Raw genomic sequence first — 25900 nt, 5'->3', positions numbered from 1 at the left:
GCTCCCGACTCCGGACCTTGTTTTTCCTCCTGAATATGGGGGTTTGGGGCTGTTCCTGTCTGTGGCCCTCTATGTGCCTGTCATTGGTCCTCATCTGCCTGTCATTGGTCCTCATCTGCCTGTCATTGGTCCTCATCTGCCTGTCATTGGTCCTCATCTGCTTGTCATTGGTTCTCATTGTTCATCATCTGCCTGTCATTGGTCCTCAGGGTTCTGGAAGGCCACCTGCCCGCCTTCCTGCACCAGCCCTCTCCTGGTGTTCGTCAACAGTAAGAGTGGAGACAACCAGGGCATCAAGTTCCTGCGCCGCTTTAAACAGCTGCTCAACCCTGCCCAAGTCTTTGACCTCATGAACGGTGGGCCGCACCTTGGGTGAGTCTGCCCTGTGTGTGTGTGCGTGCATGCATGCTTCTGACATGGCTGTGTGTGTTTCCGACAGCACTGTGTGTATTTCTGCTTGTTTTAGGGGGCTCTCTTCTGTGTCTCCTAGTTTACGGCTCTTCCAGAAGTTCGACACGTTCCGGATCCTGGTGTGTGGGGGTGACGGCAGCGTGGGCTGGGTCCTCTCTGAGATCGACACTCTGACGCTCCACAAACAAGCAAGTTCATCCCGCCCCCTCTCCATCTGCAATGAGCTGAAAATAAGCTTCCGTCAGTTGGGCTACACCAACTGACTCTTGGGCTCGTTCTCAATTTGTGTTTCCTCTATTTCTTGTTCTTGGACATCAGACTTTCTCATCTAATGGGTTTTGGGAAGGAGGCGAGGAGAGGAATTGGGAAAAGATGAATTGAGAAAGAGCTTTGGCTACTTTCCCATCATCCCTCAGCAAGCCCTGAGCCTAGCAGGCAGCTTTGACTACTGTGCCAGTCAGCCACTCTCATGTTTCCCTTGTCCCTCTTTTAACAATCTAGTAACAAAGCTACCATTTTATAACACTCTCTCCCTCTATTAGATAGATAGACAGAGAACAGACAGACCACCGCTGCCCTCTGCTGGTCGTGAGGTACACACAGTCCTGGCTTTCCGGGCTCTGTGTTCACATATATTAGTTATTTTCGATTGCTTGAACACTTTTATCGAAACAGGGTTCACATTTGCAAAACAGTTACCACATCCCACTAAACTGAAGTGCGTTTGCCAAAACAACATATTTCTCTTTCGAAATACACTAACACCATCAACTTAAAATACCTATCACAAAATAACTCTTATCAAAACAGTATAATTGGTTGCTTAATGAGAAGAGGACTTCTGCAACATCCTAGAGCATATAATACATGTGACTGGACAATCTGAATCCATCAAAACAGTATAATTTGTCAATTAATAAGTAGGTAATTTCACCATTCAATAGGCAATGCCTCAACAAATACTACACTGAACAAAAATAAACGCAACATGTAATGTGTTGGTTTCAAGAGCTGAAATAAAAAATCCCAGAAATGTTCTAAACGCACCAAAAGCTTATTTCGCTAAAATGTTGTACAAAAATGTGTTTACATCCATGTTAGTGAGCATTTCTCCTTAGCCAAGATAATCCATCCACCTGACAGGTCAAGAAGCTGATTAAACAGCATGATCATTACACAGGTGCATTGACTGATTTTCTAATATGAACTGTAACTCAGTAAAATCAATGAAATTGTTCCATGTTTATATTTTTGTTTAGCATATTAATTTGGTTTTGTTTGGAGCGCACCTGTCAATGTTAAGTAAAGATGCGAACCTGATTATGCATAGAAGTAGGCCTAGGCTACCTGGCCTGCAATTAAATGTAGACTTATAAATGTGCCCATTTGAGGATCTGATAGTATTTTTGATTGCCTTAATTCACCACCACTACTAATGAGCTGTGTAATTTTTTCTTCATCTCAAACAGCAAGTAAACAAAGTCTGTTTCTACGTCCATAGAGAATGACAATACTTCCTCAATGTAGTCTACTTGAGAAATCTTTCCAGCTCTCTCCCTTTTGATAACCACTCGGTGTAAAAGGGAAAACAAATGTCCCGCTCTGATCCGGTGGAAACATCATAAAATATGCCTATCCCTTGCGCAAATAAATAGCCTACAGCTGTGTCTGTCCGGAGCTCAGGGTGCAGGGAAACTCTGAGGGTCACACAACACAATGCCACAGATGTCTCAAGTTTTAAGGGGGTGAGAAATTGGCATGCTGACTACAGGAATGCCCACCAGAGCTGTTTCCAGATAATTTAATGTTAATTTCTCTACCATAAGCTGCCTCCAACGTCATTTTAGAGAATTTGTCAGTACGTCCAACCAGCCTCACAACTGCAGACCACGTGTAACCACGCCAGCCCATGACCTCCGCATCCGGCTTCTTTACCTGCAGGATCGTCTGAGGGGGGTTGCTGAGGAGTATTTATGTCTGTAATAAAGCCCTTTTGTGGAAAATAACGAATTCTGAGATGGCCTTGGAGAGGCCCACCCATGACTGCACCCCTGCCCAGTCATGTGAAAACTATAGATTAGGTCCTGATTTGTTTTATATGAACTGTAACTCAGTAAAATCTTTGAAGTAGTTGCGTTTTATATTTTTGTTTAGTATAAATATAACCATCAATATACATTTCTATGACAAAAACAAAATGGTAGGAGTTACTAATCAAAGATTTGATATGTGAGCTATATTCGTGTTTTCTGAATTAGGATTAAATGGGGGAGAACGGGGTTAAATGTAACGGGGGTCAGTTGTAACTGGATAAATAATTTGTTGTGTTGCAGTGCCAGCTGGGTGTTCTGCCCCTGGGGACAGGAAATGACCTCGCCCGCGTCCTGGGCTGGGGCTCGGCCTGTGATGATGATGCACAGCTGCCTCAAATACTGGAGAAGCTTGAGAGGGCCAGCACCAAGATGCTTGACAGGTAGGAGAGGGAGGGAGGAGGGAGGATGGGAGGAATGAGGAGGTAAAGGGGGAGAAGCTGTAGAGAGCCAGCACCAAGATGCTCGACATGTAGGTGAGGGAGGGAGGGAGGAGGAGGAGGGGCGAAAGAGAGAGAGACTTAGGGAGGAGAACAGGGGGTAAGGGAAATACTCACCAAGATGCTTGACAGGTGTGAGAGGGATGAAGAGAGAGGAAGAGCATGTAACTAACTGTTTAAAAGGTACCATTAAAGGAACCATTTGCAGAAAACAGTTGGCCTAATTTCAGTTTGTGACAAAACAAGCATTGATTGTGTAGAGAGTCATTGTACCATCTAAACCGCTGTGAAATATCAATGAGAATGACAGATTTATAACTCAGATTTCTATGTGAATTTGGTGAGGTTGCCCAAAAAGTTACATATTATAGCTTTTAAGCCAGTTATCATTAGTCCAGGAGTTTCTTCTGATCAGGTCAGGAAGAAAAAAAAAAGCAGCCCCTAAATTATCCATTGTTTTTATTTTTTGTCCAGGTGGAGTATTATGGTGTATGAGACAAAGTTCCCGCGGCAACATTCCAGCTCTACGGTGACAGAGGATTGCAGCGATGACTCTGAGGTACCTGGCAATGACATACATTCCTGTTCTGCACATCGTGATAGTTTTAGCTGAATTCGAGTACAATTGCAGTTACATTCCATTTATGGATGGAGTCATCAGACACTTGTCTTCAGACATACAGTATGTAGGCTACTGAGCTTGTGTGATGCTTTAAGCGCACTGAAGACAAACAAATGACTCAGGAGGGAGCCAGAGATCAAGATAGCCTAAACAGAAGAAAAAAAACTCTTCCCGAACCATCTCGTCCTGCTGACCTTCGCAGATTGTGCCACTATGCTCCCGAAGTTGCTGGTAATAAGCTACACCAGTGGTCAGCAGCCTTTTCCATTTGGAGTGCCAATTAAATTAACTGTTCCACGAAAATGTGCATATGAAAATCATAACTGGCATGCAGATCGGTAGAAACATGCAGATCGGTAGAAACATTTCTACCGATCTGCATGCCATTTATGATTTTCATATGCACATTTTCTTGGAACAGTTTCATTTATTTTATAATAAAGTCTTCGTATCTCAAAATCATTGTCATGTGGTTAATATAAACTATATCTAAAATGGAAATTATACAAATCTAAAAATAACTTCTATTGCCATTGCCAACTATGTAAAAATAGCCTACATAAAGCCAACAAATAAAAACATTGCATTCTGCAGGTAGAAAATATCAGAATAAAAATAAATCACACACGTCTGCAAGGAATTTGAAACATTGTATCAACTTGGTCTAGCCCGAAGCTTGCTAACAAACTTGCAACATTGTATAAAATATCAGTTTCCCACACAGCTGTAGGCTATTTATTTGTGCAAGGGATAAGAAGTAATCAGGTACGTATATTTTATGACGTTTCTACCGAATCAGAGCATGACATTTGTTTTCCCTTTCACACCGAGTGGTTATCAAAAGGGAGAGAGCTGGAAAGATTTAGGCTACATTGAGGAACTATTGTCATTCTCAAAGTATGTAGAAACAGACTTGTTTACTTGCTGTTTGAGGTGAAGAAAAAAATACTTTAAGAAGCTCCACAGCTCATTGGTGGTGGTGAGTTAGCTCCCCAAATTTGTGTGCATGCCAGGTAGCCTAGGCCTACTTCTATGTGTAATCAGGTTTGCGTCCTTACTCAACATTGACAGGAGTGCTCCAAACAAAACAATATTAATATACTGAACAAAAATCTAAACGCAACATGCAACACTTTCATTGATTTTACTGAGTTACAGTTCATATGAGGAAATCAGTCAATTTTTAAAAAATTCATAAGGCCCTAATTGATGGATTTCACATGCTCTGGCCGATGAGTAGGGTTGATTCGAGCGTTCTGACCTCACAACGGCAGTCAAGCACCCCAACTGGCTAACATTGGCTAGCTTGCTAGCTATTTCCAGGCACAAATGAGAGAACACCCCACTCATTTTACTCGCCTTAGCAGAGCTGGTTAGGCTGTTTTCATGTTATCCAGAGTGTTGGTGACTGAAACTGTGCTGCTGGCAACAATTTAATAACGCTTTTTTTTGCCAACGTATACTGACACCGGCCATATTCAACAGGTGTTGAGCGTTCGTAAAGTCCTCAGTTATTCTGCACTCTGGCACACTCAGACGAGTGCTCTGAAATAGGAGTAGATGACGAGACTGTAGATGGCCACCCAAAATGGTTACTTGCATAGTGGAGTCTTTTGTTAAGACATGTAGCTAGCTAGCTAGCTAGCTGAACAATGAACCGTAATCCCAACTCATGGCGTTACCACTCTGCAGCTAGATAACCAACCAGGTTCAATGTTAGCTAGCTAACATTAGGCTATAACTAGCCAAGCAAATGGATCTGAGATACAAATAATAAGATCATACACATAACGTTAGCTAGCGAGCCAGCCAGCTAACGTTAGCTAGCTAACAGTACACTTTAACTTGAAATGAAAATGACTTTGTCAAAATTAGAAACGTGTAATATCTGAAAATGTAGCTAGCTAGACTATCTTACCCGTATACGTCATGGTTGGACGCTTTTCCTTGTCACGGATGCCACGGTTGCCCTTAGTTTGAAGATGTAATCCGGAGACAGGTGTTTCCTCTATCTCCTTAGCTATCATACTCTAATTCCACTGATTTAAAAACTCGGTCCTCCAGAAAGTGGAGAGCAACACTTATGCAGTTCTACTAAGCAATATATTTAAAAAAAGTAGCGTTAGACAGGATTACCTACACATACTACCCAGCTCAAATAGACAGAAGCGTGTTATATGGTAGACCAATCCGAACTCATCTCTCGGCATGTCCAGCCCACTCATTATCTCAGCCAATCATGGCTAGCAGGAAGGTTGCTCACTTTTTCTGTGGCTAAACCAACTAGGCTCGTAATTTAACAATTGTATTCGTATTTACAGATGGCATACAAGTTTGTTATTCAGGCCCATGTTCACATGTTCCAGAAGGCATTTCTGGCCAAAAAACACATTTTTATATATATATTTTTTAAAGATTACGTTCAAATGGCTCTTGTGTGAAGTAGTGACCCACGACATACGCCTAGTTTCCTGAAACGGGTCACAAATTATAGTAACCAAACAAACATTGTATATTAGAAATATTGCAAATTAACAGTAAATGTACTACTGGTGATAATGGTGTGCCATCTCCGCGGCCGCCGCAATGTCACCTTGGAGAGTGATGTCTGGTCACATGGTATGTTGAATGCTGAACGAGAGACCTTGGTTTATTGTTTTTGTAAAGTTGTGACAGTGTTTCCTTGCAAAGTTTGATTTATACCATTTTTGAGTTTGGATCCCGCAACTCGGTTAGTCTCAGTTGCTGTGTCCGGTACTATCTGTCTTGGGATCCTGCCAGACCAAAAAGTTGTTTACAGAAGCTAGCTATTAGGCTATCTGGTAGCTATCAGTATCAAACTAGCAGCCAATGCTGCTACCAACAGTACGAGCAGACACTGCTTTTGTGGTCACCGCTGTGAGAGGATTTTAAGGAGGACACATCTTTCTGCTTTTCAGGTTTTTCAATTTGTGTGAGCTCTTTTTGTTCACTTAATTGAGAATTCCATGTAAAAAGAGAGACACGGAAGCCCAGCTAGCCCAGCCAGCTAGCCTAGAGGTCCCTATTGAACATTTTCAACTTTGCAGGAGCTGTGTTTATTTTTGCTTTATTACTGGGACAATGTGGACCGCCTGGACTTTCAATGTAGCAACTGTTTTCTTGCAGAGGACTACAGGGGCGAAGTGGCTACTCTTAGCAATCAAGTAGCGAACCTACACAAGCTACTGGGGAATCCACGCCCGCCTACTTTTTCTTTCTCTTCTACCCCAGTAGCTGGACGCCGCTCTGATGTGGTGGACTTTTCGCCGCCACGTCAGCTCTCCACAGCCAACTGGCCAGTACTCTGTAGGGATCACTCCTCGAAGCGGTCTCCCCCTTCCCTGGAGAGCAGAGCTAATAGGATGCTCCTGGATGACTTGGGGGATGTTCCTGTTCTTGACCCTACCAACCAGCCATGGAGATATGTCACTCGTCATGGAAGTTTAAGTCAGCATCCTCTGGTAAAGGGGGCCTCCTTGGAGATGTTAATCCATGACCGGACACAGACCAGAAAAGGCTTTGCCGCCTTGGATTCAGAGGTTCCGGCGCCTTTTTCTCTAGGGACTTCTGATTCAAGATCGGATCCGGAGGTACCTGCGCCTTCGTCCTCTGTTCTGTCTCACTCTCCGGTGGCTTCTACCTCGGGTTCAGATCCTCAGTGCTCCCCCCTCATCAGACAATAAGGCTGCCTGAGACTCCGGCCCATTCATCATCCACGATGGATACTACAGCTGGCTTCCGTCCATCGGAACCCACCGTCCATTGGTCCTCGAGGGGTTTGCAAAACCACTCGAGGTGAAAGAACGTCCGGACCTCCTCAGCCATTGCACCAGCTGTCGTCATCAACAGCTCTATTGTAAGAGAGATCTTGTTTCCCGGAGCAAAAACCCTGTGCTATCCTGGAGCACGAGTACAGGACATTATAAGGCTGCTTCCGAACATTCTACGACAGATGCCGGGAGATGATGCTGTTGTAGCTCATGTAGGCTAGGTGGGCTAGCTCGGGAACTTCTGAAAATGTATTTTAAAGAACTGATTCTAGCACTAAAGGATTCCAAAAAGTGCCAATCATTTCTGGTCGTTGGGCTGCGGGTGTGAAATATTCAGCAGACTATTGGCATTACACAACTGGCTAAAAGATTACTGTAGCTCTGTTGGAATCACTTTTATTGATAACTTCAAAACCTTCTGGAAAGAGAAGATGCTCTACTGGAATGACAGAGTCCATCCAAATCATCTTGGCTCCTGGAGTCTTTTCAAGGCTGCGTTGAGACAATGACTTATCAATGACCCAAGACCAGCTCAGTTAATCCCTACCATTGTGTCGATGAGTTGTCGTACATTATTCCAGGGGCATTGGCAGACAAATTAAGGTACTTACATTGTATGTCCCCCTAACTGATTTGAATGCCTAACTGATTTGAATGCCTCTGATCCTACAGCTATTGTATGCAGTAATCATGTGCCTATGAACCAGAGTTATACTGTTAGCACTGAGGCGGTGTGCCCTAGTAGGAAGTCCACTGAGTGCAGCTCAGCTCCAATATAAATTATATGAGCAAGTCTACTTCTGATAAGTGTCCCAGTAAAGTATTAAAAACAATCAGGCATCCCAGAAAGTACTAGAAATAGCCCATATTAACATATGTAGTCTTTGAAGTCAATAACGTGCTAGTAACAGATGACATTCATATTCTGTTTCTGAAACTCACTTAGCTAATACCTTTGATACAGTGGTAGCAATACATGGTTATGACATCTACAGAAAATACAGAAATACCAATGGGGCGGTGTTGCGGTCTATATTCAGAACCACATTCCTGTAAAGCTTAGAGAGGATATTTTTGTTAAATACTGTTGAAGTAATATAGCTACAGCTTCATCTGCCTCACCTAAAGCCCATTCTACTGGGAAGCTGCTATAGACCACCAAGTGCTAACAATCAGTATCTGGATAATATGTGTGAAATGCTTGATAATGTATGTGATATCAACAGAGGTATATTTTCTGGATGATTTCATTATTGACTGGCTTACGTCAAGCTGCCTACTCAAGAAAAAGCTTCAAACAGTAATCAGTGCCTGCAACCTGGTTCAGGTTATCAGTCAATCAACCAGGGTAGTTACAAACAGGACAGGAATGAAATCATCAACATGTATTTATCACATCTTTACTAATGCTGCAGAAATTTGCTTTAAAGCAGTATCCAAATTCATAGGATGTAGTGATCACAATATAGTAGCCATATCTAGGAAAACACAAAGTTCCAAAGGCTGGGCCTAATATAGTGTATAAGAGGTCATATAATACGTTTTGTAGTGATTCTTATGTTTTTTTGCTGGTTTGTGGTGTTTAATAAGAAGCACATTTATGAAATAGCATATTCCAGTTACTAATAAGCATGTACCCATTTAAGAAAATGACTGTAAAAACTGTTGACAAATAAGACTGATGGCACAAACGACTGGGGAAACGACCTCCAAATAGAGAAATCATGTGACTAAACTAAATAAAAAGAAGAAGAAACTATACTATGAAATAAAAATAAAGAATATAAAGAATGATAGTAAAAAGTTTTGGAGCACCTTAAAAAAAATTGGGCAAAAAGGCAAACTCGGCTCATCATTCAATGAATCAGATTGCTCATTCATCCCCAAACCCACTGATATTGCCAAATACTTTAATGATTTTTGCATTGGCAAGATGAACAAAGTTGAGGCATGACATGCCAGCAACAAACGCTGACCCTACACATCCAAGTATATCTGACCAAATTATGAAAGACAAGCATTGTACTTTTGAATTCTGTAGTGAGTGTGGAAGAGGTGAAAAAAGTAATTGTTGTCTATCAACAATGACATGCCCCCGGGGTTTGACAACTTGGATGGAAAATTACTGAGGATAATAGCGGACGATATTGTCAATATAAGCATACTAGATGGGGCGGCAGGTAGCCTAGTGGTTAGGGTGTTGGGCCAGAAACCGAAAGGTTGCTAGATCGAATCCCCGTGCTGACAAGGTAAAAAATCTGTTGTTCTGCCCCTGAACAAGACAGTTAACCCACTCTTCCTAGGCTGTCATTGTAAATAAGATCACTTAACAAATAGCTGCATTTAGTTTCAGAATGGGTGGCAAGGAATAAGTTAGTACTAAATATTTCTAAAACTAAAAGCATTGTATTTGGAACAATTAATTCACTAAACCCTAAACCTCAACTAAATCTTGTAATGAATAATGGAGAAATTTAGTAACCCTGGATTGTAAACTGCCATGGTCAAAACATATTGATGCAACAGTGGCTAAGATGGGGAGAAATCTGTCCATAATAAAGCGCTGCTCTGCCTTCTTAATAACACTATCAACAAGGCAGGTCCTTCAGGCCCTAGTTTTGTCACACCTGGACTACTGTTCAGGTGCCACGAAGTGTGAGGAAAATTACAATTGGCTCAGAACAGGTTAGCACGGTTGGCCCTTTAAAGTACACGGGATCTAACATTAATGATATGCATGTCATTCTCTCATGGCTCAAAGTGGAGGAGAGATTAACTTCGTCACTACTACTTTTTGTAAGAAGTGTTGACAAGCTGAATGCACCGAGCTGTCTGTTAAAACTACTAGCACATAGCTTAGACACCGACTCTCTTCAGTCCCCAAGTACAGAACAGACTATGGGAGGTGCACAAACTACATAGAGCCATGACTACACAGAACTCTATTCCACGTCAGGTAACTGATGCAAGCAGTAGGATCAGATTTAACACATAAAAATATATATTATGGAACAGCGGGGACTGTGAAGAGACACACAAAGGTACAGACACACGCATATGCACACAAGTGCTAGCACACGCACTCTACACACACGTACATTGTAATATTGTTGTATGGTGGTATTATACGTTTGGTATTGTAGATATGCAGTGGTGTAATAATGTTGGCAGCAGCTAATGGGGATCCCTAATAAATACAAATACAAATGGATTAGTCCACTAAGACAGGCATCAATTAGGATGTGCTATAAAACTTTGTTTTTTTTGCAACTGCTCCATTAAAAAATTCTCAGTTGACCAACAGCGTAACAATCCACCAGTCGACTAAATGGGGTCAGCCCTAATATTTACAATGCATTCGGAAAGTTTTCAGACCACTTGACTTTTTCCTCATTTTGTTACATTACAGCCTTGTTCTAAAATGGATTAAATAAAACATGTTCCTCGTCAATCTACACACAATACCCCATAATGATAAAGCGAAAACAACAGGCTTTTAGAATTTTTTCTAAATTCATTAAAAATACAAAACAGAAATCGAATCCAATTTTATTTGTCACATGCGCCGAATACAACAGGTGTAGACCTTACAGTGAAATGCCTACTTACAAGCCCTTAACCAACAATGCAGTTTTAAGAAAAATAAAAGAGCAACAATAAAATAATGAGGCTATATACAGGGGTACAGGTACAGAGTCAATGTACGGGGGTACAGGTTAATCGAGATAAATGTAGGTAGGAGTAAAGTAACTACGCTTAGATAATAAACAGCGAGCAGCAGCACCGTAAAAATGAGGTGGGGGGGTCAATGCAAATAGTCCCGGGTAGCCTTTTGATTAGCTGTTCAGCAGTCTCATGGCTTGGGGATAGAAGCTGTTAAGAAGCCTTTTGGACCTAGACTTGGTGCTCCAGTACCTCTTGCCGTGCGGTAGGAAAGAGAACGGTCTATGACTTGGGAGGCTGGAGTCTTTAAAAAAAAAAAATCGAATTCCAGAAAAATTACAAACAAAAATCAAATCCAATTTTTAGGGTCTTCCTCTGACACCGCCTTGTATAGAGGTCCTGGATGGCCGTAAGCTTGGCTCCAGTGATGTACTGGGCCGGATGCACTACCCTCTGTAGTGCCTTGTGGTCGGAGGCCGAACAGATGCCATACCAGGCGGTGATGCAACTAGTCACGATGCTCTTGATAGTGCAGCTGTAGAACTTTTTGAGGATCTGAGGACCCATGCCTTATCTTTTCAGTCTCCTGAGGGGGAATAGGTGTTGTCATGCCCTCTTCACGACTGTCTTGGTCTTTTTGAACCATGATAGTTTGTTGGTGATGGACACCAAGGAACTTCAAGCTCTCAATCTGCTCCACTATAGCCCTGTCGATGAGAATAGGGGCGTGCTCGGTCCTCTTTTTCCTGTAGTCCAAAATCATCTCCTTTGTCTTGATCACGTTGAGGGAGAGGTTGTTGTCATGGCACCACACTTCCAGGTCTCTGACCTCCTCACTATAGGCTGTGTCATCATTGTCGGTGATCAGGCCTACCACTGTTATGTCGTCGGAAAACTTAATGATGATGTTGGAGTCATGCCTGGCCATGCAGTCATGAGTGAACAGGGAGTACAGCAGGGGACTAAGCACACACCCCTGAGGGGCCCCCGTGTTGGTGATCGGCGTGGCAGATGTGTTGTTGTCTACCCTTACCACCTGGGGGTGGCCCGTCAGGATGTCCAGGATCCAGTTGGAGGGAGGTGTTTAGTCCCAGGATCCTTAGCTTAGGGATGAGCTTTGAGGGCATTATGGTGTTGAATGCTGAGTGAAAGTCAATGAATAGCATTCTCACATAAGTGTTCCTTTTGTCCAGGTGGGAAAGGGCAGTGTTGAGTGCAATAGATATTGTGTCATCTGTGGATCTGTTGGGGCGGTATGCAAATTGGAGTGGGTCTAGGATTTCTGGGATGATGGTGTTGATGTGAGCCATGACCCGCCTTTCAAAGCACTTCATGGCTACAGACGTGAGTGCTACGAGTCGGTAGTCATTTGGGCAGGTTACCTTGGTGTTGTTGGGCACAGGAACTATGGTGGTCTGCTTGAAACATTTATGTATTACAGACTCTGCCAGGGACAGGTTGAAAATGTCAGTGACGACCCTTGCCAGTTGGTCAGTGCGTGCTCTGAGTACACGTCCTGGTTATCCGTCTGGCCCTGCGGCCTTGATAATGTTGAAAAATAGAAAAGAGTATAGGGCCTAGAGAGCTGCCCTGCGGTACACCTCACTTTACATGTTTGACATTAGAGACACTTCCATTAAAGAAAACCTTTAGTTCTATTAGATAGATGGCTCTGAATCCATGATATGGCAGTGGTTGATAAGCCATTTTCAACAACAGCTTATGGTCAATAATATCAAAGGCTGCACTGAAATCTAACAGTACAGCTCCCACAATCTTCTTATTATCAATTTCTTTCAACCAATCATCAGTCATGTGTGTCAGTGCGGTACATGTTGAGTGCCGTTCTCTATAAGCATGGTGAAAGTCTATTGTTAATTTGTTTACAGAGAAATAGCAAAGTATTTGGTCAAACACAATTTTTTCCAACAGTTTGCTAAGAGTTGGCAGCAAGCTTATAGGTCTGCTGTTAGTGCCAGTAAAGGCCGCTTTACCACTCTTGGGTAGCGGAATTACTTTGGCTTCCCTCCAGGCCTGAGGACAAAGACTTTCCTCTAGGCTCAGATAAAACATTTGACAGATAGGAGTGGCTATAGAGTCAGCTACCATCCTGAGTAGCTTTCCATCTAAGTTGTCTAGGTTTGTCATTATTGATTGTTAACAATCATTTTCCACTTCTCCCACACAAACTTTACAAAATTCAAACTTGCATTGCTTTTCTTTCATTATTAGTTTTTTATACATGAATATAATTGCTCATTGTTTGTCGTGGGCATTTCCTGCCTAAGTTTGCCCACTTTGCCAATGAAATAATCATTAAAATAATTGTTGAATTTGTCTTTCTGCCCATAAGTTAATTTAAAGTACTCCAAAGTTTTTTTTCCATCATTCTTTATTTCATTGCTCTTGGCATCATAATAAAGTTTCTTCTTCTTTTTGATGAGTTTAGTCACATAATTTCTCAATTTGCAGTAAGTAAGCCAGTCAGATGTACAGCCAGACTTATGAGCCACTCCTTTTGCCCCATCTCTTTCAACCATACAGTTTTTCAATTCCTCATCAATCGATGGAGCCTTAACAGTTCTAACAGTCAGTTTCTTAACAGGTGCATGTTTATCAATAATTGGATAAAGCAATTTCATAAATTCATCAAGTGCAGCGTCTGGATTAATGACATCATTAATGACATTAGACCAACAAATATTTTTAACATCATCCACATAAGAGTCACAGCGAAATATTTTGTATGATCTCTTATGCACTATTTTAGGTCTGTCTGTCCTGTCTGTCCTGTCTGTCCTGTCTGTCCTGTCTGTCTGTCCTGTCTGTCTGTCCTGTCTGTCTGTCCTGTCTGTCTGTCTGTCCTGTCTGTCTGTCCTGTCTGTCTGTCCTGTCTGTCTGTCCTGTCTGTCTGTCCTGTCTGTCCTGTCTGTCCTGTCTGTCCTGTCTGTCCTGTCTGTCCTGTCTGTCCTGTCTGTCTGTCTGTCCAACTCCTCCCCATAAGCATTCCTGTCTCTTCTATAAATGTTATATCCTTGTATTGCTACTGATGTATCATCAAATTAATTATCTAAGTGAGTCTCAGAAATGGCTAATATATTAATCTTATCTGATGTTATTGATTTCATGAACCTTATTTCTAAGGCTACATATATTAATATGGGCTATTTTCAGACCTTTCCTGGGTAGCTTATCAGAGATGGATATAATATTGAAAAGAGCAGACAAAGCAAGAGAAAAAAATATACATTCAGCAGTCCATTAATCAATTGGTGTGTGTGCTGCGGGGTTGAGGCTACGAACCCATAGGCTTGGCTCTCTCATCCCTTCCAGGCTTCTGGGAGGGAGGGTGGACAATGAGCCTGTTGTAGCAGATGTACACAATGTCCCCACGCGCTCTGGCAGCTTTCATGGCTGGGATCAGTTCTTTCCTCTTCTGGGGCAAAGAACAGCTACCTTGTCTATGAACCTCAGGAACTTGACCACTATCGGCCTGGGCCTATCACCTGGACCGATGGTGGGTTTTCCAGTCCTGTGGGTGTGCGCTCCACCTCAATCTTCCTGTGGTCCATCTTCAATTTCTCAGAGATAATTTCCCTCACTTTGTCCTCAGACTCCATCCAGGTCTCATGGAGATTCTGCAATTCCGTCCGCAACCATGTTGTTTCGCCTTGATTGTCCCTCAAGATATCAAATTTCTCTGTCATTGTTATCATGGATTCACATACAGAACTGATGTCCTCTCTCAATGATTTATAGATTGCTGTCATCATGCCGTTCTCCTGTTTCAACTCATCGAGCTGACCCTGGGAGAACTGTTCTTCAGGTCCTGGACCTCTCTGGTCAGGTTGTCCATTCTTTTATTAGTAGAATCCACGAGTATTTGGACAAAACACTTGAAACTATTTTCTTGTTGTTGTAACAACTGCTTATAGGTCTCTTTTTGTTTGTTTAAAAGATCCTTGACGTGTTAGACACCACTGGGACTGTCCTCAACGGTACTCCTGCCGGCTTTGGTCTTTGTCATATCAGCTAGCAATGTATGTTAGGCTGTTACACTTTGCAGTTCCAGACAGGGCAGGTCACGGGGAAAATTGAAAACAAACAAACGGCAAGGATTTAGACAGCCACAAACCCGGGACCATCCGCGGGTCCCAGCCACAATGGCTAACTGCGTCGTGGGCTGCGTTCAAGAACATCTCGCTAGCTTGATGTCCAGCTAGCTAGCAGCTAGGCTAGCTGTGACGCCAAATAGCTCCTCAGACCCGTCTTTGGTCGGCAGGATCACTGTAAAGATACAAGCAGTCCCAGCAACTGATGCCAACTGCGTCACGGGTTCCAACATAAGAAGCTAGGTAGCTACCAAGAACTTTCCAATGTACTTTTAAACAATAAACTTTCCAAACAAACAAAACCGAGCTCTTCCTTGTTCTGTGTACAACAGGAAGGGACAATGAACAAAGTAATAAATCCCCAAAGGTTTGCAGAAGTTAACACCCAAACGCAGTTGCCGTACCAAGCGGGGATACAGCCTGACAGGATGCTTTCAATTGTGCATCTGCAAAAGTTTGTGAGGGTTTTAGGTGACAAGCCATATTTCTTCAGCCTCCTTTTCACCTTCTCCACCGCTGTCCCATCGATGTGGATAAGGGCATGCTCCCTCTGCTCTTTCCTGAAGTCTACGATAAGCTCCTTTTGTTTTGTTGACGTTGAGTGAGAGGTTATTTAACTGGCACCACTCTCCCAGGGCCCTCACCTCCTTCCTGTAGGCTGTCTCGTCATTGTTGGTAATCAGGCCTACTAATGTTGTGACGTTGAAAAACTTGATTGAGTTGGAGGTGTGCGTGGTCATGCAGTCATGGGTGAACAGGGAGTACAGGAGGGGGCTGAACACTCACCCGTGTGCAGTGTGTTATTTCCTACCTTCACCATCTGGGTGTGGCCCGTCTGGAAGTCCAGGACCCAATTGCACAAGGCGGGGTTCAGACCCAGGACCCTGAGCTTACTGTTGTGTTGAATGCTGAGCTCAAGTCAATGAACAGCATTCTTACATAGGTATTCCTCTTCTCCACGTGGAATAGGACAGTGTGCAGTGCGATGGCAATTGCATCGTCTGTGGATCTACTGGGGCGGTAAGCAAATTGAAGTGGGTCTAGGGTGTCAGGTAAGGTATAGGTGATATGATCCTTAACTTGCATCTCAAAGCACTTCATGATGACAGAAGTGAGTGCTACGGGGCGATAGTCACTTAGTTCAGTTACCTATGTTTGTGTACAGGAACAATGATGGACATCTTGAAGCAAGTGGGGACAGTAGACTGGGATAGGGACAGATTTAATATATGTCTGTAAACACTCCAGCCAGCTGGTCTGCGCATGATCTGAAGGCCTTCTGGGCCGGCAGCCTTGCGAGGGTTAACACTCTTAAATGTCTTACGTCAGCCACGGAGAAGGGGAGCCCACAGTCCTTGGTAGCGTGCTGCGTCGGTGGCACTGTGTTATCCTCAAAGCGAGTGAAGAAGGTGTTTAGCTTGTCCGGAAGCAAGACGTCGGTCTCTGCGACGTGGCTGGTTCTCCATTTGTAGTCCGTGATTGTCTGTCGACCCGGCCACATACGTCTCGTGTTTGAGGCGTTGAATTGTGACTACACTTTGTCTCTACTGACGTTATGCCTGTTTGATTGCCTTACGGAGGGAATAACTACACTGTTTGTATTTGGCAATATTCCCAGTCACCTTGCCATGGTTAAATGCGGTGGTTCGCACTTTCAGTTTTGCGCGAATGCTGCCATCTATCCACTGTTTCTGGTTTGGGTAGGTTTTAATAGTCACAGTGGGTACAACATCTCCTATACACTTCCTGATGAACTCTGTATACGTCAATGTTATTCTCAGATTCTCTACCTGGAACATGTCCCAGTCCGCGTGAGCAAAACAATCTTAAAGCATGGAATCCAATTGGTCACACCAATCGTTGAATAGTCTTTGGCACGGGTACTTCCTGTTTGAGTTTCTGCCTGTAGAAAGGGAGGACAAAATGGAGTCGTCGATCAGATTTGCCGAAGGAAGGGCGGGGATGGCCTTGTAGGCATTTTCAAAAAGTTGAGTAGCAGTGGTCCAATGTATTGGTACAACTTTGGTAGCATTTTCCTCAAATTTGCATTTTTAAAATCCCCAGCTACAATAAATGCGGCCTCAGGATATCTGGTTTCCAGTTTGCATAAAGTTCAGTGTAGTTCTTTGAGAGCCGTCGTGGTATCAGCTTGAAGGGGAATATACACGGCTGTGACTATAACCGAAGAGAATTCTCTTGGGAGGTAATACGGTCGGCATTTGAGTGTGAGGTTTTCTAGGTCGGGTGAACAAAGGGACTGTACGTTTCTCTATGTTATCACAATCACACCATGAGTAGTTAATACTTTTTTTACATTTTACATTTTAGTCATTTAGCAGACGCTCTTATCCAGAGCGACTTACAGTAGTGAGTGCATACATTTTATTTCATACATTATTATTATTTAAAAAAAAATTGTACTGAAACATACACCCATGCCTTTCTTCTTCCCGGAGAGTTCTTTATTCCTGTCTGCGCGTGGTACTGAGAACCCAGCTGTCTTTATGGACGGGGACATTATATCCCGAGAGAGCCATGTTTCCGTCAACCAGAGTATGTTACAATCCCTGATGTCTCTCTGGAAGGAGATGATCGCCCTGAGCTCGTCTACTTTATTATCCAAAGACTGAACATTAGCGAGCAATCTACTCGGAAGCGGTGGATGGTGTCCACACCTCCTGAGTCAGACTAGAAGTCCACTCCGAATACCTCTTCTCCACCGCCGGTGTTTTGCCTCTAGAATATGTTCAATTGCCCTTGGGGGGTATGAATAAAGCTCCAATTCGGGAAAGTCGTATTCCTGGTGAGTTACCACCGCTCTGAAATCCAAAAGTTCTTTCCGTCTGTATGTAATAACACAAACACATTTCTGGGTTAATTATGTAACAAATAACACACACAAACTAAATACTGCAAAGTTGCTTAGGAGCTAGATGCAGAGCTGCCATATCTGTCATACCCAAAAAGACTTGAGGCTGTAATTGCTGCCAAAGGTGCTTCAACAAAGGACTGAGTAAAGGGTCTGAAAACTTATGTAAATGTGATATTTAAAAAATAAAATTAAAAAAAATGTAATAATTATAATAGCAAAAATTTATAAAAACCTGTTTTTGCTTTGTCGTTTTGGGGCATTGTGTGTAGATTGATGGGGGGGAATTATTTAATCAATTTTAGAATAATCTATAACGTAACAAAATGTGGAAAAGTCAAGGGGTCTGAATAAATTCCGAATGCACTGTATGTTGCACTATAAGTGGTGATGCTCTTCAGTTCAAGACACATTTCCTGAAGACTAGCCTGTTTTTGACCTTGATTGTTACCTGTGCCACAGGTGCAACAGATTCTGACCTACGAAGACTCTGTGGCAGCCCACCTATCCAAGATCCTGACTTCAGATCAGCACTCAGTGGTCATCTCCTCAGCTAAGTATGTTTGTCACTTCAATCAGTCTGTCTGCCTGCTCAGTCCATACCGTTTCTTAGGTGTAGGTTTCCGTTGCCCTGACTGTGTTGTGCGTGTGTTGTGCATGTTCGTAGGGTACTGTGTGAGACAGTGAAGGACTTTGTGGCTCGAGTGGGGAAGGCCTACGAGAAGAACAAGGAGAGCTCCGAGGAGTCAGAGGCTATGGCCAAGAAGGTAAGCAGTGAGGAACCATGGCTTTGTACCAATTATCTCACCTTGCTTACATCCCTTCCCTGATTTTATGTAAATGACTGGTATAGGAAATATGGTGGAAACCCCCTCCAGCCATGTTTGCACTAATCCAGTGAATCAGATCTGTGTTGATTGGTTGCAGTGTGGGGTTCTGAAGGAAAAGCTGGACTCGCTGCTGAAGACGCTCAATGAGGAGGCGCAGGCATCTACTATGATGCCTGCCCCCCCCCCCACCATCGCCGAGGAGCAGGAGGAGGGCGAGGGGGTTCTGGTGCCATCGTCGCCCGCACCCGCCGCCATCCCGTGCTCCCCCAGGCCCCTGACGGCCATCTTTAAGCCCAGGGAACAGCTGATGCTGAGAGCCAACAGCCTGAAGAAAGCCATCAGGCAGATAATCGAGCACACTGAGAAAGGTGAGATGTTACCTTCCTACCGCTACTTCTGTTCTAATTGGTATGGGTCAATTCAGGAAGTAAACTGAAATTCCAATTCAGACCTCCGTGAAAAGCAATTCTGAATATTGGAATTAGATTTACAGTAAGGTTATTTGTCCTGTAAGGGAAGTTTTTGTCTAATGTGGTAAAAAAATAAACAAACATAAAACATAGACTACACTGACCGACTTGGCATACTTGATGTTTCATATGTTACATAAAAACAGAGGACAGACGAAAACGTCAAAGCCATAAGCATTGCAACAGTAGAGCAGGACTCCTGGGCAATCTTGTGGCCAGTCTCAGGTCAGGCTTGCCGCCCGTATGATAGTTGTTGGAATAGGAATTTCAGTTAACTTCCTGAATTGAGTGAAGCGAAATGGAATGGACGTAACCCGACCCCAATATAATATAGTTGCTATCTATACTCATCCAAAAGAGAGCGGTTTTACCTCTCTACTTTTTCAACATACCTGCTCTTGTTGCTGAACGGTCTTTCTCTCCATTCTTCTATCAGCGGTGGACGAGCAGAATGCCCAGACTCAGGAGGTGTTTGCTCTGGGGGTGGAGGAGGAGGAGGAGGAAGAGCAGGACAAGCTGTCTCTGCAGTCGTCCTACAGTGGGAACGCCTGTAACAGCACCAGGAGCCATCCAGTCCGCAGAGGTTAGTCATTGAATCCTGAGTCTCCTAACCTGGGTCGTGTTAATTTGGTACCAAACATAAGAAAACAGTCCGAACCAGGGAAGGATCACCTTTTAAATTGTTTTTCATTGCATTCCCTAATGAACACGGCCCAGACAAAACAGATGATTTTAATTAAAGATGCGTGCCCATTTAGTATGGAAGATTATCACTTATAAATATGCGTTGTTTTTCAAATTGAAGGAGTGTGCCTTTAATCAAGATCCCAGTGTCTCATGTCTTTCTGTGTCTTTGTTTCATCCTGTAGTGTCCAAGACTCCTTGTGAGAAGCTCATCAGCAAAGGAAGCCTGTCACTGGGCAGTTCTGCGTTACTTCCCGCCCAGACAGGAAGTCGCGAGAACATGCCGATGCTCAACACCAAGATCCTCTACCCAAGTAAGGGCACAAGTTCTCACCAGCTCTGTACCGAGGGCCCTCAGTTCCCTAATCCCAAATCGACCCCTACTCCCTTGGACACTATTGTACACTGTAGTGCTGTGCGATTAGTGCTTTTTGAAGTCGGTTCGATTATAAAAAACAAATTACAATTTTCAATATCTTTTTTAAACAAATGCACTATGCATTATGTGGGTTGAATGCTATAACAATACAGAATAAAACAATGAATAAAAGTCCCAGGATAGTAGTGACCGCCCATTACTGCTTATCACTTATTAACCATCAGTTATTCACATTACTTTACTTTAATAAAATATTTCAGTTGGTGTATATTACATTTGTTTTGTTTGATCATATTATTTAATTCCAAATAATCATCTCATCTCTATAGAACTGCTGCCTATGCTGTCTGACAAAATCACTATTTTAGTAGTTCTTCAAAGTACAGTTGAAGTGGGAAGTTTACAAACACTTAGATTGGAGTCAATAAAACTCGTTTTTCAACCACTCCACAATTTTCTTGTTAACAAACTATAGCTTTGGCAAGTTGGTTAGGACATCTACTTCGTGCATGACAGAAGTAATTTTTCCAACAATTGTTTACAGACAGATTATTTAACATATAATTCACTGTATCACAATTCCAGTGGGTCAGAAGTTTACATGCAAGCTTCTGATAGGCTAATTGACATAATTTGAGTCACTTGGAGGTGTACCTGTGGATGTATTTCAAGGCCTACCTTCAAACTCAGTGCCTCTTTGCTTGACACCATGGGAAAATCAAAAGAAATCAGCCAAGACCTCAGAGAAATAAATTGTAGACCTCCACAAGTCTGGTTCATCCAAATGACTGAAGGTACCACATTCATCTGTACAAATAATAGTACGCAAGTATAAACACTATGGGACCATGCAGCCGTCATACCGCTCAGGAAGGAGATGCGTTTTGTCTCCTAAAGATGAACGTACTTTGGTGCGAAAAGTGCAAATAAAAAATATTGTCTGGTTCATCCTGGTTCATCCTTGGGAGCAATTTCCAAATGCCTGAAGGTACCACGTTCATCTGTACAAACAATAGTATGCAAGTATAAACACCATGGGACCACGCAGCCGGCATACCGCTCAGGAAGGAGATGCGTTTTGTCTCCTAAAGATGAACGTACTTTGGTGCGAAAAGTGCAAATCAATCCCAGAACAACAGCAAAGGACCTTGTGAAGATGCTGGAGGAAACAGGTACAAAAGTATCTATATCCACAGTAAAACGAGTCCTATATCGACATAACCTGGATGGCCGCACAGCAAGGAAGAAGCCACTACTCCAAAATCGCCATAAAAAAGCCAAGTGCAACTGCACATGAGGACAAAGATCGTACTTTTTGGAGAAGTGTCCTATGGTCTGATGAAACAAAAATAGAACTGTTTGGCCATAATGACCATCGTTATGTTTGGAGGAAAAAGGGGTACGCTTGCAAGCCGAAGAACACCATCCCAACCGTGAAGCACGGGGGTGGCAGCATCATGTTGTGGGGGTGCTATGCTGCAGGAGGGACTGGTGCACTTCACAAAATAGACGGCATCATGAGGAAGAAAACTATGTGGATATATTGAAGCAACATTTCAAGGCATCAGTCAGGAAGTTAAAGCTTGGTCGCAAATGGGTCTTCCAAATGGACAATGACCCCAAGCATTCTTCCAAAGTTGTGGCAAAATGGCTTAAGGACAACAAAGTAAAGGTATTGAAGTGGCCATCACAAAGCCCTGACCTCAATCCTATAGAAAATTTGAGGGCAGAACTGAAAAAGCGTGTGCAAGCAAGGAGGCCTACAAACCTGACTCAGTTACCCCAGCTCTGTCAGGAGGAATGGGCCAAAGTTCACCCAACTTATTGTAGGAAGCTTGTGGAAGGCTACCCGAAACGTTTGACCCAAGTTAAACAATTTAAAGGCAATGCTACCAAATACTAATTGAGTGTTTGTAAACTTCTTACCCACTGGGAATGTGATGAAAGAAATAAAAGCTGAAATAAATCATTCTCTCTACTATTATTCTGACATTTCACATTCTTAAAATAACTTGGTGATCCTAACTGACCTAAGACAGGGAATTTTTACTAGGATTAAATGTCAGGAATTGTGAAACTGAGTTTAAATGTATTTTGCTAATGTGTATGTAAACTTCCGACTTCAACTGTAAATAAGGCATACATTTAGGACTGCTGAATACCAACTATCAATCACTTAGATCATGCATAGTGGGGGAAAAAAGTATTTCATCCCCTGCTGATTTTGTATGTTTGCCCACTTACAAAGAAATGATCAGTCTATAATTTTGATAGTAGGTTTATTTGAACAGTGAGAGACAGAATAACAACAAAAATATTTAAAAAAAACGCATGTCAAAAATTTTATAAATTGATTTGCATTTTAATGAGGGAAATAAGTATTTGACCTCCTCTCAATCAGAAAGATTTCTGGTAGAGGTCGACCGATTAATCGGAATGGCCGATTAATTATTTATTTAACTAGGCAAGTCAGTTAAGAACACATTCTTATTTTCAATGACGGTGGGTTAACTGCCTTGTTCAGGGGCAGAACGACAGATTTTTACCTTGACAGCTCAGGGATTCAATCTTGCAACCTTACGGTTAACTAGTCCAACGCTCTAACCACCTGCTTTACATTGCACTCCACGAGGTTACGCGAATGCAGTAAGAAGCTAAGGTGAGTTGCTAGCTAGCATTAAACTTATCTTATAAAAAACAATCAATCAATCATAATCACTAGTTAACTACACATGGTTAATGATATTACTAGTTTATCTAGCCTGTCCTGTGTTGCATATAATCGCTTAGGTACACGTTGCTCCAACCATAGACATCAATGCCTTTCTTAAAATCAATACACAAGTATATATTTTTAAACCTGCATATTTAGTTAATATTGCCTGCTAACATGAATTTATTTTAACTAGGGAAAATGTGTCACTTCTCTTGCAAACAGAGTCAGGGTATATGCAGCAGTTTGGGCCGCCTGGCTCGTTGCGAACTGTGAAGACTATTTCTTCCTAACAAAGACAGCCGACTTCGCCAAACGGGGATGATTTAACAAAAGCGCATTTGCGAAAAAGCACAATCGTTGCACGACTGTACCTAACCATAAACATCAATGCCTTTCTTAAAATCAATACACAGAAGTATATATTTTTAAACCTGCATATTTAGCTAAAAGATATCCAGGTTAGCAGGCAATATTAACCAGGTGAAATTGTATAATTTTGCGTTCATTGCACGCAGTCAGGGTATATGCAGCAGTTTGGGCCGCCTGGCTCGTTGCGAACTAATTTGCCAGAGTTTTACGTAATTATGACATAACACTGAAGGTTGTGCAATGTAACAGGAATAACGTTTTGTTTTCGAGATGATAGTTTCCGGATTCTACCATATTAATGACCTAAGGTTCGTGTTTCTGTGTGTTATTATGTTATAATTAAGTCTATGATTTGATAGAGCAGTCTGACTGAGTGATGGTAGGCACCAGCAGGCTCGTAAGCGTTCATTCAAAATAGCACTTTCGTGCGTTTTGCCAGCAGCCCTTCGCAATGCATTGCGCTGTTTATGACTTGAAGCCTGTCAACTCCCAAGATTAGGCTGGTGTAACCGATATGAAATGGCTAGCTAGTTAGCCGGGTGCACGCTAATAGCGTTTCAAACGTCACTCGCTCTGAGACTTGGAGTAGTTTTTTTCCCTTCCTCTACATGGGTAACGCTGCTTCGAGGGTGGCTGTTGTCAATGTGTTCCTAGTTCGAGCCCAGGTAGGAGCGAGGAGAGGGACGGAAGCTATATTGCTACACTGGCAATACTAAAGTGCCTATAAGAACATCCAATAGTCAAAGGTATATGAAATACAAATCGTATAGAGAGAAATAGTCCTATAATAACTACAACCTAAAACATCTTACCTGGGAATATTGAAGACTCATGTTAAAAGGAACCACCAGCTTTCATATGTTCTCATGTTCTGAGCAAGGAACTTAACCTCTTGACGGTCGCCTAGGATAGGGGGCGCTACAGCGATTTTTGAAAAAAATTAGTGCCCATTTTAAACGGCTTCCTACTTAAACTCAGAAGCTAGGATATGCATATAATTAATACTTGTGGATAGAAAACACCCTAAAGTTTCTAAAACTGTTTGAATGGTGTCTGTGAGTATAACAGAACTCATATGGCAGTCAAAACCCCGAGACAGATCGTAACAGGATGTGGAATTCTGAATTGCGGACTCAACTTCGTCACTTTGCCTATAAATCACACCGTAATCTATGGTTCATTGAGCACTTCCTATTGCTTCCACTAGATGTCCCCAGTCTTTACAAAGTGGTTTGAGCCTTCTACTGTGAAAACTGACAGAATGAGAGTCTGTGGAACGTGGTCACATGGGGAGGGCCATCACCATTAGGATGCCGGCGCCCCTGGCTACCCTCCCCTTTCAAAACGTTTTGAAAGACAATGCAATCATCCCCCTTGAATGTTATTGGAGCTCTGGTTGAAAAAGGCCCTAAAGATTTATGTTATACAACGTTTGACATGTTTGAACGAACTTAAATAAATTAAAAAAACAATTTTGGTAAGAGAGGAGTCCCGCGCACGACGGTACTTTTGGTGCAGCCTTCAGAACGCGCTAACAAGAAGACATAAAGGATTAACTTTTTCGAACGAAAATACATTTGTTGTGGACCTGGGATTTGAGGGAAAATAGTTACTCAACGTCACGCGCCGATGTAAAATGCTGTTTTTATATATAAATATGAACTTTATCGAACAAAAGAATGCATGTATTGTATAACATGATGTCCTAGTAGTGTCATCTGATGAAGATTGTCAAAGGTTAGTGCTGCATTTAGCTGTTTTTTGGTTATTTGTGATGCATGTGGTTGGTCGGAAAATGGCTACGTGACTACGTTTACGATATACTCCTCTAACATAATCTAATGTTTTGCTTTTGCTGTAAAGCCTTTTTGAAATCGGACAACGTGGTTCGATTCAGGAGAGATGTATCTATAAAACGATATAAAATAGTCCTATATTTGAAAACAAAATTTTATATATTTTTTAATGCTAATGGCGATAGGATTTTTCGCTGGATGTCCGTCCCGCCCGTCCAGAGGTTAAACGTTAGCTTTTTTACATGGCACATATTGCACTTTTACTTTCTTCTCCAACACTTTGTTTTTGCATTATTTAAACCAAATAGAACATGTTTCAATATTTATTTGAGGCTAAATTGATTTTATTGATGTATTATATTAAGTTAAAATAAGTGTTAATTCGGTATTGTTGTAATTGTCATTATTACAAATAAATGAATAAAAAATCAAAAAATCGTCCGATTAATCGGTATCGGCTTTTTTTGGTCCTCCAATAATCGGTATCGGCGTTGAGAAGTCATAATCGGCCGACCTCTAATTTCTGGCTGCCAGGTGTCTTTTAAACAGGTAACGAGCTGAGATTAGGAGCACACTCTTAAAGGGAGTGCTCCTAACCACAGCTTGTTACCTGTAAAAAAGACACCTGTCCACAGAAGCAATCAATCAATCAGATTCC

The 25900-nt window shown here is 42.3% G+C and overlaps 1 protein-coding gene across 3 annotated transcripts in view; it reads left to right on the top strand.

The window, feature by feature from the left end:
• The window catches only part of LOC115205810 (diacylglycerol kinase delta), a 152852-nt gene that overhangs the window by 75922 nt on the left and 51030 nt on the right, over positions 1-25900 (top strand). For all 3 annotated transcript variants that reach the window (XM_029772147.1, XM_029772146.1, XM_029772148.1), the window contains 9 exons: positions 210-372; positions 491-599; positions 2745-2884; positions 3416-3500; positions 18461-18555; positions 18666-18765; positions 18926-19196; positions 19735-19881; positions 20168-20296. In XM_029772147.1, the coding sequence (XP_029628007.1) occupies positions 210-372; positions 491-599; positions 2745-2884; positions 3416-3500; positions 18461-18555; positions 18666-18765; positions 18926-19196; positions 19735-19881; positions 20168-20296 (1239 nt within the window). The remainder of the gene's footprint in view (positions 1-209; positions 373-490; positions 600-2744; positions 2885-3415; positions 3501-18460; positions 18556-18665; positions 18766-18925; positions 19197-19734; positions 19882-20167; positions 20297-25900) is intronic.

Source organism: Salmo trutta, chromosome 13 (genome assembly GCF_901001165.1).
Source record: "Salmo trutta chromosome 13, fSalTru1.1, whole genome shotgun sequence".
Lineage (NCBI taxonomy): Eukaryota > Metazoa > Chordata > Actinopteri > Salmoniformes > Salmonidae > Salmo > Salmo trutta.
Note: the sequence above shows the minus strand (reverse complement) of the source record. Positions and strands in the feature narration are given on the sequence as shown.